Here is a 16864-nt window from a genome sequence, read left to right as displayed (position 1 = left end):
ACCTGCTGAGCACCAACCAATCAGATAGTCTTTCTTATTCTCTTCCCTCATTCAAGATAAGAGTGTTGGATACGTATGTTTTGGGGCCTCTTCCTGTTTGAACTTTCCGTGATTGCTAAGACCATGTAATTGCCGGCTGTGTTGTCTATTTCCCCATTTTGTTGATGGTGGGAGTCCCAGCCTGGAAACTTATACAGGGCAAAAGTATACCCTGTATCCCTCAACCTCAGGAGGGCACTGAACCAGAACTTTTACTTTCATGGTGACAGTGATCAATTGTAATAGTGGAAAAACCAGATTCAAGTGCTTCTATTGCCCTGGAGAATATATGCCCACAATTTAGGGTCATTTTCACTTGAAAGGAAGCACTTGCTGCCTTTTTCATTTTTGAAAAAATACATTCACATTTGAGTGAAGGCCAGTGTTGCTCTAAATACTTTTGGTTAAAAAAAAAAAAAAACAGGACCAAGGGGCATATGGGTGGCTCAGTTGGTTGTGTCTGACTCTTGATTTCAGCTCAGGTCATGATCTCAAGTTCATGGGTTTGAGCTTCTCGCTCATGCACATTTTCTCTCTCTCTCAACGCAAATAAATAAACATAACAACAACAACAACAACAACAACAACCAGGACCAAATTGACCATTTAATTACTGGAGTAAAGAGGCTGCCTCTCAGAGTCTGCCCCATGAGGAACTATTGATAAATTGCTGTGCCCTGGCTTCATGCCCTTCCCTGGGGTTTATGAACATCTTCTAGAACCTACGGAAGAAGGTACCTGTGTTATCAAAGTAGTCCTCATCTCAGTTAAACTTAGTCCCACATTTGGTATAAGATGCCTGAAACCTTTATGTTAGCCTATCACCATGTTGTGTGGCCAGCAAACAGTCTGCTTTCTCCTGGGGGTGGGGGGTGGGGGGAGAAGCAAGAGCAGGGCAGAGGAATCTCTGGGTGTTGCTCTGTGGCTTACACAGCAGGAAGATGGCTCCTCTTGTTTTGGCTTCTGACTCCACCCTGCCTGCCCAGCATCCCTGAAGTGAACACACCTGGTTGGGTTGCTCAGATGTACAGGAAGAGCAGCTGTGTATGAACAGGGACCCTGACTCTGCATGGCCCCATCCCGTGCCTTCCTCCTCGGCTGGGAAACAGCTTCCCTCAACTTCTGTGCCAGCAAAGAGTCACTGTTCAGATTCGAAAGGAACCTGGGGGGTCACACAATCTGCCCTCACATGAGAAGTATCTTCAATAGCATCTCTGGCAGATGAACTGTCAGCCTTCCCTTAAGTACCTATGAGTTCATTACTTTCCTGTGAGGTCCATTACATGAGAAGCCAGAAGCATTTTCTGGAAAGTTCTTTACACAGAATATTGAGTTGAAATTTGCCTCTCTTACATGGAGAGTGGGTAGAGCACCTAGAGAGGACTTACTGCAACCATTTGTTCCTGCCACCTTCCACCAGGAAGACCTCCTCGAACAACACAGAACAAGTGCATTCTCCCTGTCGCCTGCTGACCCTCACATATAATGCCATCTCCCTGCCACATTTCTAACCTGAATACGTCTAGGCCGCCTCCTCTTATCATAAGTCAGTTAACATTCTGAGTGTGCAGACTCATGTTAATGTGAATTTCAATGAAACATCCTTTAGAAAGCAATCTGACTGCCACCCCCATCACCAACTGAAGTGGCACAATTAATGCCAAGCCTAATTTTATTATTTTTTTTTGGTTCTTTGTCTCAGTGTTACATGTAATAGAGAGACTGGGTGATGATGATGGTGACAGTGATGATGATGATGATGATGGTGATGGTGGTGATGGATGATCATCCTGGTGGCGATGATGGTGATGATTGATAGTGATGATTGTGGTGATGGTGGTGGTGGTGATGGATGATGGTGATGGTGATGATTGATAGTGATGATGGTGATGACAATGGTAATGATTGTGGTGGAGATGATGATGAAGTGTGTTTACACATGGCTAAATTGTATCCTTTCGTATATGCATGGTGGTAAAGGCATTTAAGAGCAAAAGCTGTTATACATGAATCACATCTTCATTAAAGCAGTTTTGTAGTGAGGTTATCTGCACAAAATTGCTTATTCTCTAAAACTTATAACATTTTGTCTGGGGGACCCTATTAAGACATATAATTTCAGTAGGTCAGGCTTGCAGCAGTTGTGCATGTGACTTGATCTCCTACTCCAGGCCTTACATATTTGATGTCCTGACATTTGTGTAATTGCTCTGCTAGAGCCCACTTGGAGCATTGAAAGCTACTTAAAATGTCATTATAAGCTGGCCGGGTCTTGGAATTATATGGTGCAGTTGATGGAACAAAAGAATGTTCCACTTTGATGCGCGTGGTATTTGATTGTGCTCTGTGCCATGGTCCCTTTTCAATCCACCAGGGCTAGCTGGACTTTTAAAAAAGGATTTCTTGATTTCTGTTCATCTTCACATGACTGACAGTGGGTGCCTTTGAGATAAGTCAGTGTGGTTTACAGTAGTGGCATGGGAGATGATTTCTGATATGTGTTAATCGTTCTCATCATAAGCTGCTCAGCCACTCGAATCTACCATTGCATACCTAAGGGTTTTTTTAAAGTTATTTTTCACTAATGAAACCTGAAAAGTTTCTTTTTTAGATGAGAGGGACAATGTTTGGAATTATATTGTATTATTCCATTTTGAAGGTGGATATTTCTTATTACAGTCATTCTAAGAGATCCATGGAAAGTCTCTCCTGATCTCTGGTCTTTATCTTAAAGATAAGGAGTTTTATCATGCGGTCATCCATTCCTGTTCTTTTCCAGATAATGAGGCTAGACTGAAGGAAGCGACAGAAAGAAGAGGTATGGCACAATACGAGTTTCTCTGAGTTCTTAAACGTTGGGACGGATTATTAGCAGAGGAGCACAATTTCACGTTCACTGTATTGATTATTAGAAATGTGGTAGACAATCTACACGCTTTATTTTGTTTTCACAGTAAACCCTTCAAGTGGGAATTACTGCCTTCCCACCTCCCCCATCTTCCGCACCCCGGATTCGTTTTTCCACAGCCCTTATCAGTACCAGACATTCTATGTATTTATATTTTCAATTGCTTATTTTCTTTCTCTTCCGGTATGGATGAATGTTTCATGAAAGCCAGGGCTTTGTTAACTGCTTTATTCCCGCACCTGGGAAGTCGCTGGGCATAGAAAATGTGCAATAAACATTTATGGAAGGAAGGAAAGAATGGAAGAGAGGAGGGAGGGAGGAAAGAGGAGAGGAAGGAATATCCCATCTCTTGAACTCTCCTGTTTAAATGTGAATGTCTCTGGGAGGCACAAATCACTCACGGATTATCAGTCACCTTAATGAGACCTAGAATGAGTCACCCGCACTATGGGCAACAGAGACGCTGCCTGAGGAGCAAGCCGGGTGGGGGTGTGTAGGGACACAAGGGAGGGGGCGTTCGGACATGTGGGGACAGGACCAGACCGTGGACTCAGACACAGAAGACGGCACGAGGGAGTGAGGGATGCAAACGTTGCCACACACAACGTTGGAGAATCTACGTGAGAATCTAGCCTGCTTCACAGCTTTGTGCGAGGCCAGTTGTGCGAGGCCAGGTTGCTGTAAACCAGGGTCGGAATAATCACCGTGGTAGTTCCTGTATTGCTTTACACTGCACGTCCAGCACGGTAACCCCGTCGGGTTGTGCTCCTCCATCTGGAATCGGACAGTGGCCGGAGACAGTGGGGCCCTGAGAGGAAACGTTCTGCCCAGGTAGACAGGAAGCCTTGGCTCAGGGGCTTAACTCGGTCTGAAATGTTGTCACAGGGGAGGTAAGAGACGTCCTCTGCCTGCTGCTGTTGGGTGCAGAGCGGGGTGGGGCAGGGATTCCGTGGTTGGAGCCCTGTTAGCACACGCACCTTGGCTCTGCGAGACGAGGGTGGTGTGAGAGACCGGGGCAAGCCCTTGGTGGGCCAAGGTGCTTGGGAATGGAACGTTTTTGTCCAGTGGATTTCCTGGTGAAGTTTGCATTCACCAGAGACACATTTTTGATTCAACGCTTGTTAAAAATTTCTCACACATGTATCGATCCGTTTCTTGCCTCGACGGATGTCGGGGGCGTCGTGGTGTGCACCCAGGGGCCTTATGCACAGGGAGCAGCAGAGCACTGTGACGGGCCTCGGCCGCCCGCAGCCTGGCTCCTACTTTTAGGTGCCTACCCTTTCGCCCCTTTTATGCCATCGCGGCAGCCCCGCAGACAGACCACTTAGAGTGGGTGTGTTTATGCTGCCACAGGCCTAATAAACAGCAAAGACAAAGACTTGTGCTTACTTTTTAGCTTAGGTTATTTTTTCATGTTTTTTACTGATTTTCTCCTTAAAATATATTCTTGACGTTTTTGATGAAAAAGTTTTGCTCAGGGTAACTCAGACCCCAAAATTTATACAGTAAGATTTTTTTCTCAAAAGATATAAATTGGGTTTATCTTTTTTAAAAATGAGTAAATTAATTGGGTTACCTTCATTAGAAATTAATAAGAATTTTTAAAACTTTTTTAGTAAAAACTAAGTTTTATATTCTTATAGTTTAAATAAAAGTTTTATAGTGATGTTTGTTAGATCTAAGTTTGTCAATTTCATTGTTAATTTCTAAGGGTAAAATGTAGGAGGTAATTTACAAGTAGATTTAAAGTTTGGAGGTTGTTTGGTTGAATTTCAGGAAAGACATTTGCCTGCAGATGGGGTAATAACTGACAGTTTGGGGAGCGTGTGAGCTCAAATACTTGTCTGTTTTAGGAGGAAAATGGAATCAGTTTTTGGGTTGTGCTGTCATTTGATGTTCTTGCAGGGTCTCCGCAGTTGGTCTGTCCCATATGTTGAGTTTGCTTAATACTGTCCAGTCATCAAGTCTCTCTGGCTGTGTGAGTGTGAATCCTATTGTAGCTCTGAAGCAAACCATGCCTTTAATTCTCTATCCTTCCTCATGGTGACTCGTACTCCTAGGTTCTCAACACAAGGAGTGCCCAGTACCAGTTAGTGAATAGGTGAATGGATGGGTGGATGGGTGAGTGGGTGGGTGGATAAGTGGGTGGGAGATTGGATGGGTGGGTGGGTGGATGCGTGAGTGGGTTGGTGGGTGGATGGGTGGGTGGGTGCATATGTGGGTGGGGGGGTGAGAGGTAGGTGGGGGGATGCATGTATGGGTGGGGGGATGAGAGGGTGGGAGGGTGGGTGAGTGGGTAGGAGAGTAGATGGGTGAGTGGGAGAGTGGACGGGTGGGAGAGTGGATGGGTGGGTGGGAGACTGGATAGGTGGGTGGATGTGTGGGTGGGAGAGTGGGTGGGTGGGTGGATGGGTGAGTGGGAGATTGGATGGGTGGGTGGGTGGATGCGTGAGTGGGTTGGTGGGTGGATGGGTGGGTGGGTGCATATGTGGGTGGGGGGGTGAGAGGTGGGTGGGGGATGCGTGTATGGGTGGGGGGATGAGAGGGTGGGAGGGTGGGTGAGTGGATGTGTGGGTGGATGGATGTGTGGGTGGGTGGGTGGGAGAGTGGATGGGTGGGTGGGAGACTGGATGGGTGAGTGGGTGGATGCGTGAGTGGGTTGGTGGGTGGATGGGTGGGTGGGTGCATATGTGGGTGGGGGGGTGAGAGGTGGGTGGGGGATGCGTGTATGGGTGGGGGGATGAGAGGGTGGGAGGGTGGGTGAGTGGATGTGTGGGTGGATGGATGTGTGGGTGGGTGGGTGGGAGAGTGGATGGGTGGGTGGGAGACTGGATGGGTGAGTGGGTGGATGCGTGAGTGGGTTGGTGGGTGGATGGGTGGGTGGGTGCATATGTGGGTGGGGGGGTGAGAGGTGGGTGGGGGATGCGTGTATGGGTGGGGGGATGAGAGGGTGGGAGGGTGGGTGAGTGGATGTGTGGGTGGATGGATGTGTGGGTGGGTGGGTGGGTGGGAGAGTGGATGGGTGGGTGGATGGGTGGATGGGTGGGTGGATGGGTGAGTGGGTTGGTCGGGTGGAGGAGCTGGTGAGAGAGTAGATGGGTGGAGCCTGGGGTCTGACTTTAATAACTGAGTTTCACACGTCTTTAAATGCACATGAATACTTTGGCAAAGAACCGTCTCACAAAGCGCAATCTTACATTGAATGTTGAACCAACTGGGAGGCAGCATCACTTGGCACAAGTAAGCGTTCTGGGGCACACACGGCGTGTTCTCTGCCTCTTGCTTGCGAAGACGCTGACCTGTAGCCGGAGCTCAGCACGGACACCCCAGCCTCTGTGTTCACGATGGGTTGTGAGGGATGAAAAGCAGCGGAGGGCTACATGACTCGCGACCATCAGCGCCTCATCATGGTCATACTTAGAGTTGTCACTCGTGGTGCTGCCCCAGGGAAGTGCTTCTCAGGCCTGCCTCACTTGTTCCCATTTTACACAGAAGGGAGCTGAGCACCAGCGAGAGTGAGAGTAAGAGGCTTGCCCCGACCACACCCTGGGAGTGCCCGTGGGGAGAGGAGTCCATACCCTCGTGGGCCGGATCTGTGTGTGCAGCCTCATCCGCTCTCAGCTCCCTGAAGCAATGTTTGGACGCACGTAGCACTCTTTCTCCTAAGCGGCAGAGTGCACGCTCCCCCCCACCCAACCCCCCAGAAAGGGGTCAACTTTTCTTCATGCGAATCTGGCTCGGCAGCCCCGGGGGCGGAGCACCATAGGGGCCACGTAGTGACCGGTGAGAATTTTAAATGTGTTCTTAGAAACCAAAGTCTCAGCTACACCTATCACCAAGAAAGGGGAAACCCCTGCAGATTCCAGAATTGTGAGGCTTGAGAGAAAGTGGACAGGAATCCAGTGCTGCCAGCAGTGGGGTTCACGGCCGACACTGGGCAGTTGCCTGTGCTAAGGGGTCCACGCAGGAAGCAGACACGGCCTGGCGCTGTGCTCCTGCCTGCCTCTGTGGGTGAGGCCCCTGCGCTCTTTCCTCCTCCTGGGCCAGCGCTGTGCCTGCCGGTCCCTCAACGCCGTGGGCCCCGCATCCGTCTACCCCTGTGTTGCACGAGTGGTCGGGTCTGCATGTGGCGAGTGACTGTGGTGTTTTCATGCCGCGGTTTCTGTCAGGATTGTTTCTCATTGTCACCGTGATGAAAGGAAAGCCTGCTGGAGTGGATTTGGCAAACGTGGGTCACCGTGGACCTTCTTTTTTCTGCAAGTGCCTTTTCAGAGCAGACGCTTGGCTTCTGTGTTGGTGTGAGGGCAGGGGCCCTGCTGAATCATGGGCGCTGAGAACTTCTCATGCCTGTTGGCGGGCAAGAGAGGGAAAGTGCCACAGGGAATTAAGTGTGCAACTCTAGTTTAGTTCCCAAAGATGGAAATGTTAAAAAATACAAAAAGCCTAAATTTCTTAATTTGTAAGAAGCGGGGAATGATGCCCCCCCAACTTAGTTCAGAGGATCGCCTGAAGGAAGCCATGGGAAGTGTGAACTCTCACTAGGTCACTGTTCTTAGGGAGCAAAGTCATGAGAATAATCATCTTACATGAACCTTCACTTAGGAACCAGTGACACATTTAACCAGCATTAAATACTCAGGAAAAAAGCCAGCCGCCTACCCCCACGTCAGAAACAGGACTCCATCAAACGTTACGGTTACGGAGTGAGATTTACGTATCATGAAGTGTATGGATGCCGAGCGTATGAATGAGTGTGTTGACACGTGTGTGCACACGTAACCATTGTGCCATTAGACATCCCCATCGTCCCAGGGAGTGTCTTCCTGCGCCCGGTCTGTCCCAACACCCTGTCCCCTGCATAGGCCCCACCCGGTCCTGGAATCACCTCCTACTGAAAGAATCATGTGTGTTCTTCAGTGTCTGGCTTCTTTCACTCAACATAATCCCCTTTGGATCCGTCTGGATGTTTGTATGTGACCATAGTTCATTGCTGCTTGTGCAGATAATGACAGATAGTTCGTCCATTCTCCCGTTGATGGATTTTTGGATTTTTTTTTTTTTTTTTTTTTGTATAGCTATTACGGATAAGGCTGCTAAACACAATCTTATACGCCTCTTCCATGGACATAGGTTTTTGAGCACATTTTCTAGGTATATGGAAGGGGCATATTCTGTTATAAGAAACTGCCACAGGGGCTTCCTGGGAGCTCTAAAGCTTTACTCCTACCAGGGATGTACAAAAGTTCCTGCTGCTACATTTCCTCTGCAAAATTTGTTCTCAGTCTTTTAAAATTGAGTCATATTAGCAGGCACGAAATATGCTGACCGTGGCTTTAATTAGCCTTTCACTGATTAGTAATGGTGCTGAGCACTTTTCCATGTGCTTACTGGCCACTTGTATATTTTCTTTTCTGAAGTTTCTGTTCAGTTCCTTTGCCTATTTTCATTGGAACGTCCCTTTTTATTATTATTGTTGATGTTAGAGGTGTTTTTAAATGTATATTCTGGATAAAAGTGTTAGGTCAGAGTTTTTTGTTTGATCTTCTGAAAAAATTTTCTCTTTCTCCATTGAAATGCCTTCGAATTAAGGCAGCTTTGTTGAAAATCGTCTGCTTAGGGTTGTCAGGATGCCTCATGTAAGATGTGTGTGGTAACCTTACAACAGCACGGTTCCGTTACCCTCTGGTGGCAGGTACTCCCGTCGACCTGCTTTATAAACCCTGCGTTAGACGTGACTGCTTCCTCCCGGAATAGAGGCGTTAGGAGGAAGACCGTCGTGCGCGTGCGCCCACCCGGCCGCCCTTCCGCTAGCCTCCAGCACTTCTCACAGGCCTGTGTTTCCAGCCGGTGTCATTCCCTCGGCGTTTCCTGTCCTGCAGGTCTGCTGGTGACAGATTAGCTTGGCTCCTCGAATGATACGGACACGTCTTTCCGTCACCCTCATGCTGGAAGGAGATCTTCCCTGGACGTGGGCTTCTGAATCAGAAGTTTTTTCTTTAACACTTCAAATACGTCATTCCCGTGTGTGTTATCAAACAGCTAATTATAAATATGCGAAGGCCTCATTCTTACCAGACACGCAGTGTGTCTCGCGCCCCGGTCTGCGTCAAGTCAGCCGCTGTCTGCGTCGCGTCGCAGCCTCTGGGGGCCGTTGGGAGCCGTCTTGCCCTTGACCCTCCCAGGAGATGCCCCTGCGTGGCTCGCTCTCGGGTTGGTTCTGGGGTCTGCTGGGTGCCTTGGCTTTCACACTTAATGCTCTTCCCCAGTTTGGGGGAATTGCCGAGGGTTTTCCCCTTCCCCTTCGGCTTGTGGGTCCCATTCTCTCTCTGTCTCCTTCTTGCTCTCTGGCTGTGGTCCGTTGTGCCTAAGGTGGCTCTGCAGGTCACTGAGGTTGCACGCAGTCTTTTTCAGGTTTTACTCTGTTCTTCAGAGAATGATAGTTCTTGTTCTCCATCCCGGGACTCACTGACCCCTTGTTCCCCATCGTCCGGTCTGCTGCTAGGCCCACGCAGTGAGTTTTGGAATGGCCGATACTGTGCCTTTCGTCGACACAACTTCCACTGCTCCGCCTGGGGTCCCACTGCTCTCTGCACCTGCTGGGTGCCCGCCGTGCTGTTTGGGGTCGCTTGTTCATCCCTTCGTTCCCGTGTTGACCGCTCCTCCCTGGTGTCTCCTGTGCTTGCTCTTGTGTGTGCCCCCCCCCAGAAACACTTATCCAGAGTCTCCTGAAGGACCTGGGAGAGCAGCCGGACCTCGGCGAGGTGGCCCGCGCGATTGCCTCCGCCATGCAAGCTGTGGGGGCAGAAGGGGAGCCGCGAGGTGCCGAGAAAGGAGCCACGGGAAAGCCGAGAGAGTCCGACGTTGGCCGGCAGGGTGGAGGCGTGCCAGGTGAGGCTCCCGGCCCCAGGGTCACTCAGGTTTGTGGGGCTGTGGGGCGGGATGGGGCTGTGCAGAGGCCTGGCTCACCAAGCGGTTACACGTTCCTTCTGCTGAGGAGAGGTGGATTTGTAGAAACGATTTTTCTCCATTTGAACTTTTGCCTCTAAAAGCTTTCTTAACAGGCTGAGCCTACCAGAGTAATTATGTTGAAAGGCAAATTGCTCTCTGTGCTGAGGTTCAGAGTTAGAAAAAAACAGGCCAGATAGAAAGTGTTTTTGTTTGGATTGTGTGGGTGAATGGAGTCAAATATTTGAATAATACAGTGAAAAGGCTCCATTTGAATGTCTGCTTGAGGCTCAGAGCCACCCTGTGAGGCTGCACCAGAGAGAGAGCAGAGATCCCCCCACCCTCCCAGGGTGCGTGCACATGTGTGCACACACTCACATATGCACACATGTGCACACACACGCGCACAATAGGCACACATGCACGCACACACGCTTACATACACGCACGCACACGTGTGTGCACACACATGCACACATGCATGCAACACACACATGCACGTGCACACATGCACGCAGTGCACACACACGTACACGCGCGCATGTACACTCATGCACACCTGTGCACATGCACATGCACACACGCCCGCATGCACATATGCACACACAGGCACATGCGTACATATAGATGCACACACGCGTGCACACATGTACATGCATGCACATGCATGCACACACATATGCACGCGTGCACGCACACGGCAGCTGGAACCCTTGGGCTAAGGGCTGAGCAGGTCAGGTTTCGTCTCCCCTGATGACTGGCCTTCTCTGTGCCTGACTGCTTCTCAGAGTCTCTGGACCTACATGAAAGTGTCTAATTCAGTGCCCTGCACACGGCAGGCACACACAAAACACGTGCCAGAAACACAAGTGAAAAGTTGCATGTGTCTCTGCTCTGTGGGCTGGGACAGAGTCATGCTCGGAAGCTGGAGTCAGGACACCACAAGCTCCAGCAGGACGAGGCTGTGTGTTAGGCAGCCAAAGGATAAAAAGACTGCTGCCTCTCTGAGGGTGAGGAGGGGCAGAGAAGGTGCCTGGGCACTTGGGCTTCACGACTTCTCGGGTTACGCACCATCGGGCACTGCCGGTAGGGTATTTAGAGAAACCACCATCGGCGAAAAGTGACGAGCTGTAAAGACATCTTAACTGGAGGCGGTTTGGTGTAGACGCCTGGCTTTGCTTTTCTGTGACTATTAACCGCTGCCGGCGCTGGTTTCTTGCCGCGAGCTAACGCTGACGATGACACACAGATCCGTGAGGCTGGTAATGCGATTTGTTACTGACTTCACGTCTGTGTTTTAGCTGGTAGCGCCCTCCTCTTCCATGAAGCTTATAGAAGGCTAATATTGTACTGTAAACAGAAAAAGGTTGCTTGATAGTAGAAGTTAGGCCGACATCATTATGCCCGATCTTCTGCGGAGGACCGTCTGTGGTCCTTTGGCGTGGGCGTCACCTGCGATGACATTCTTGACAAGGCTTCTGATAACGCTGTGTCTTCCGCAGATGACAGAGTGCCGGACGGTGGAGGGAGAGCTTACGAAGAGGTAAGACGGAGCGTCTCTGCGTGTTTGGTTCACCTCAGATCTGGAGGTGGGCTGGTCATCTCTGTTCGTGGTTTGGGAACGTATGTGATATAAAGGTTTTTTTTTGTTTTTTTCAGAAAAGGATGGAAAAAACTCTCATAATCCCCAAATAGGGGAAAAAATTGTGTATATTTTGATACATAGTAATATCTGCTTTCAGATTATGTACTAATACCCATTGTAGGAATATGAAAAATATAATTAATACAAGTAAGAAAATCAGCATTCCTTAGAATTTTCCTACCTGGACCGATTACATCAAACGCCTGCTTTATGTCCTTGTGACTGTCCTGTGTGCACTGACTCCCGAGCTCCACGTAGCAGGGACCTTCACAGGCTCTGGACCGTTTAGGACTGCACTGTCTAACGTGGCAGCCAGTAGCCACACGGCGGCTATTTAACCCTGAATTTAAATTCATTAAAATTAAGGAAATAAAAAACATGCTTCCCGACTTGTGCTAGCCACATTCCAGTGTTGCTTCGTAATGAGGGCATCGGATGGTGCCGATACGGAACATTTCCATCGTCGCCGGAGGTCCTGTTGGGCGGCGCTGGTTGGGAAGGCAGTCTGAAGCAGGGCTCAGTCACAGGTACCCCCACTCACCGAGGGGTTCCTGCTTAAGAACCTTTGCTCATTAGCACAAGCCTTAAGGATGCAGAAGGTCAGCGTGTGAACGATGATACACACGATACGTGGTTCTGTTTTTTGGTAGAGTGGAAAAAAAATTTTGGTTTGCACTTCTCTTTCCAGATTATTTCAGTGGTTTTTGGTTCGATGCTGTTAGCAAGTAGCAGAAGAAAACATCAACAGTCCTCTTAAATGTCCATCAGAAATGGGGGGATGTTCTGTGTCAGTTGAGGGGGGAGACGCGGGCCTAAGAACGTGTTTCTTGACTTAGGAAGTGGAGGGAATTTTACAGCGATGGCCGAGTGCGGCCAAAGCCAAGGCTGCTGGGTCTCCCCAGGGCACACACTTGAGTCAAGGTTGACTCTGTGAAGACCCCAGGGTCCTTATACCCTACCTTTCCATCCTAAACAAGTTGAATTTTGATTCATTTCTCTGTTACCTGGGGTATGTTTTCAAGCAACTTTTTTCCAAATGGGTATTGAGTGTTGTATTTTCTGAGCTCTTATTTATTAATATCTTTTGTTTCCTCTTCTCACGGAACACAGTTTAAGCAGAAACCCAATTCTCTTTCCTTCAAAAGCCTGAGGAGAGTGTTCCATCCTACTTAGTAACTGAAATGCTATGTACAGCCACCATTCAGGATCCAGATTCGAGCAAATGTTTTTACCAAGATACTATTTTCTTTACATATTTCAAAACACAAAAGGAAAAACATCATGTACGGTTTTTAGTTAAGAAGAGAATGGAAAGTGTAAAGTAAATTCCCTTTTCCTTTTTCCATCCGGTATAATCCCGGGGATGTGATTTCATGCGGAAAAAGGAAATACCTTGCGGAATGAGCAGGGGTCTCTTGCTCTCGTATGCAGGAGGAGGTGCCCTGGGCGTGCACTTCGTGTGCCCCAGCAGCAGGAGTGACCATTCGCTTCCCTTGGAAGCAGGCCGGAGTCTGAGAGGGCAGTGTGGTCCGGTGGTGGCATCCCTGCACTCAAATTCTGGATCTGGCAATCAGTGCCTCAGTGATCTTGGGCAAATTATTAACCTCTGTAGGCCTCGGAGCCTACGGATTAGAGGTAAAACTAGGCCTGTGCTCACAGGCTGGGGTGACAATTAAATGAGCGAATGTGCACAGATCGTTGAGCACGGTGTCTGGCCTATGATCAGCCCTGTGTGTGTAAGATGATGTTCATCTAGCGAGATGTCAATTAAGTGGTTCTGAGGGCCCTCTTGTCCAGGAAACGGGGGTCAGGACGGGCAAGCCTTTGCATATGACGACCCAGGGTCCCTCAGGGGGTGTGAGGATGCAATCACGTGTCCCTGTGACCGCTTGGCCCTGGTGTCTCCACTTCCCTGTGAAATGGGGACGAGCATGACATCGTGAGGACTCGGGGGGTTCACGCAGACCGGGTGTCTGAGAGAGAGCCTTTGTGCATCGTAAGAGCTCAGTAGATGCAAATGGTAATGTCATGGTCAGAGGCCCGCTGTTTCCAGAGGGGTAGGATGGGGTCTCAGAATCCACGTGCGCTCTCTTTAAAACTTCAGATGCCAAACACCTACACTGACTTTATAAAGTCAGATTCTTGAGGAAGGTGTATGTGTATGTGGGAGAGCGAGAAAGACAACCAGAGACAGAGACAGACAGACACAGAGACAGAGACAGAGAGACAGAGAGAGAAAGAGACCAAGACGGAGAAAGTGAACCGGAGACAGAGAGACAGAGACAGATGCACTCACTCCCCGTGAGTGATGCTGATGTGCGCGGCCCTCGTCCTGCCCTGGCCGACCGGATGTCTGAGTGCAGCTGTGACAGAGCTGCTCCTTCCCCTGCCTGCGGCTACCCGCCCGTCCCCCTAAACTTCATCTCACGGAGCCTCCTTTCTGCCAGGTCAGTCGTTTGAGCCTCGAACTCGGGGACCGCCTGCCGGACCCTGGGTCCCAACTCTCTCCTGCCGTACCCCCTCTTTCGGAGCCCTTCAAAATGGAGGCAAAGAAATCAGAGGCCGCCGAGGCCCCCCCGGCTTGGGAGGAGGAGAGCGCCGGGGTGGAGGACGTGAGGAGTCAGACCTACTCCAAGGAGCGGCTGCAGAGGCCGCCTCCCGCAGAGCCCGGCACGGGCGGCTTCGGCGAGTTCCGGCCCTGGGTTCCCCGGCCCTGGGTTCCCCGGCCCTCGCAGGAAGACGCCCACCTCACGGCGGGAGCCCAGGGACGCCCCACGGAAGGCCTGCGGCTGGAGGTCAAGCCTTCCCAGGAGGACCACGGCTACATTGTGACCGGGACCGAGTGAGTAGAGGCCCTGGTGTTCCGCCCCCGGCGCTCATTGGGTGGGTGGAGTGGGGGTGCCCTCACCCTGCCCGTCTTTGCCCAGAGACACGGGAGGAGGCATTCCTGGTGCCTCGGGGGCGGGAGGCCGGCCGGCAGCCAGCCTGTCGGTCACCCGGTGTTCTGACCCAGGGGCCTGAGCTTCGGGGCCGTTCTCCACAAAACAGAGCCCTTCGGCCCTCCGACCCGCAGCCCAGACCACGGGGCACGTGGACGCAGCGGCCCCCGGGGAGCGGGTGGGACCCGCACCTGTGCTTGTGCGGCCTCCTTGCCGATTGAGACTCCAGAAAAGTAGTCCAGGTCTTGGGGCATGAGTCCTCCTTCAGAGGGGAAGACACGGCCTTAGGGACGGGTGCCCTTCCTTCGCCCCTTTCTGACCCGCACATATCGAGGGGCCCCGTGCCCACAGTGTGTACCCGGCGGGTGACACACGGGCCGCCCCATTTTCAGGTCATCACACCAATGACCCTGGCTTTTGACGCTGTGCTTTGTGAAACCGTTGTGTCTTCTTCAAGTAATGGAAGTATGTGGCTGGCCACGTGCACACAGGTGTGTGTGCACGTGTGTGCAGATGTGTGTGCGGTCCTGCCCACATATGATTTTGCTGTTGCGTTATAGTGTTCACTGTTCAGGCGTTTCTTCATTATGAATTCAGAAGTCGCCCGCGTTTCAGTGGTCACACGCAGTGTGGGAGGGGCCGCTCACGGTCCGTGCCGTCGGTCACACGCAGTGTGGGAGGGCCGCTCACGGTCCGTGCCGTCGGTCACACGCAGTGTGGGAGGGCCGCTCACGGTCCGTGCCGTTTCTCACTCTGGTCCTGCACGCCTTCTTTCTGTGCCCACACCTCCCAACTAAGTTCACTCCACCAGCTTGTCTCAGGAGTTGCTATACTGTAGGTAGCAAATTTCATCAGTTAGCAATAGTTGTCTAACACGATTGGGCAGAAGATACTTTATTTTGAGTGCAAACCACAGACCATGTATCAAAGCCAGCTTGAAACCCAAGACTCTTTGGAGCTGTAGATGGTGCTTTTACTTGTTTTTTAGAGAAGTCCTCAGCAGCTGACACTTCAAGTTTGCATCAGAGTAGCGACTCGTTTTCTCAAGTACTTTTTTATTGAGACGCGGCCTCCCATTTCTGCCCTCTTTGCCTGGATGGTGAGCTCCATGTGCCCATCTCTGTTGTCAGGCTCCGTGTCCTAGAACGCGAACTCTCAGTGAGCGCGGTCTTTAGAATCGTCTTACAGAGAAGCTCAGGTGGGAACTTGAACACGACGCCCTGCTGGAGGCTCAGCTCTGTGCTGTTCCAACAAAGGCAGGGCACCTCCTCGGTTCCTTTGTGAAGCAAACCGTTTGGACAACAGTTACTTATTCTAGACCGTCCAAATCTGTGGAGTTTTCCCTCCTTTGGGAAACATTGATGTGGTGTGTGTGTGTGTGTATGTGTATATGTGTTGTCTCTATTCATCTGTATATCTATGTATGTCTGTGTGTGTGATGTATATGTCATGTGCACATGTGGGTGTGCGTATTGTCCGTATTCATCTGTGTGTATCTATGTGTCGTGTGTATGTCATGTGCACACATGTGTGCGTATGGTCTGTATTCATCTGTGTGTGTGTGTGTCATGTGTATGTCGCGTGCACGTGTGGGCATGCGTGTTGTCCGTATTCATCTGTGTGTTGTGTGTATGCCCTGTGCACATGTGTGCATGTGTGTGTGTTGTCTGTATTCATCTGTGTGTATCTGTGTGTCATGTGTATGTCGTGTGCACATGTGTGTGCATGCTGTCTGTATTTGTCGTGTGTATGTCACGTACATATGTATGTGCATGTTGTCTGTATTCATCTGTGTATCTGTGTCGTGTGTATGTCATGTGCGCATGCGTGCACATGTGTGTATTGTCCGTATTCGTCTGTGTGTATCTGTGTGTTGTGTGCACACTTGTGTACATGTGTGTTGTCTGTATTCATTTGTGTGTATGTGAGTGTCATGTGTATGTCATGTGCACACGTGTGCGCGCATGCGCGCGCGCATGTGTGTGTGTGTGTGATTACCATGGGTTCCTGCACGGCTGTGCTGTGACCTTCTTTCTTGCCGGCAGGACTGGGTAGAATAAGGGCACGTTCCCAGCATGAGATGAAGTTGCTCGCAGGGAAAGTGGCCGCTGCTCTCGTGTCTGGGGTCCGGGGTCTCAGCTGCAGCACGAGGGGGCTGGGAAAGGGACTGTCATCCTCGGAAAGACTCTTCTGAGCAGCAGCCTTGTGTCACCATGAACAGCAGAGGGCGGTGCCTTTAGAGCAGGGCGATCCTTGCTACCATTCTCTGCCTCAGGGTGACCCTTGGAGGGAAATGACCGTGGTGTGTGTGAGGCCAGCGTTCCTGTAGAAGAGAGACCTCTCCAGTCAGCGTTTCCTCTTGCTTTCTGACTTTCCGGTGGAAGACGA

The 16864-nt window shown here is 50.5% G+C and overlaps 1 protein-coding gene across 4 annotated transcripts in view; it reads left to right on the top strand.

The window, feature by feature from the left end:
• The window catches only part of PTPRN2 (protein tyrosine phosphatase receptor type N2), an 814681-nt gene that overhangs the window by 331359 nt on the left and 466458 nt on the right, over nt 1–16864 (top strand). For all 4 annotated transcript variants that reach the window (XM_053898672.1, XM_053898673.1, XM_053898671.1 and 1 more), the window contains 3 exons: nt 9653–9835; nt 11395–11435; nt 13985–14379. In XM_053898672.1, the coding sequence (XP_053754647.1) occupies nt 9653–9835; nt 11395–11435; nt 13985–14379 (619 nt within the window). The remainder of the gene's footprint in view (nt 1–9652; nt 9836–11394; nt 11436–13984; nt 14380–16864) is intronic.

This window comes from Panthera pardus, unplaced genomic scaffold, assembly GCF_024362965.1.
Source record: "Panthera pardus isolate Hobbes unplaced genomic scaffold, ASM2436296v1 HiC_scaffold_9, whole genome shotgun sequence".
Classification (NCBI taxonomy): Eukaryota; Metazoa; Chordata; class Mammalia; order Carnivora; family Felidae; genus Panthera; species Panthera pardus.
Note: the sequence above shows the minus strand (reverse complement) of the source record. Positions and strands in the feature narration are given on the sequence as shown.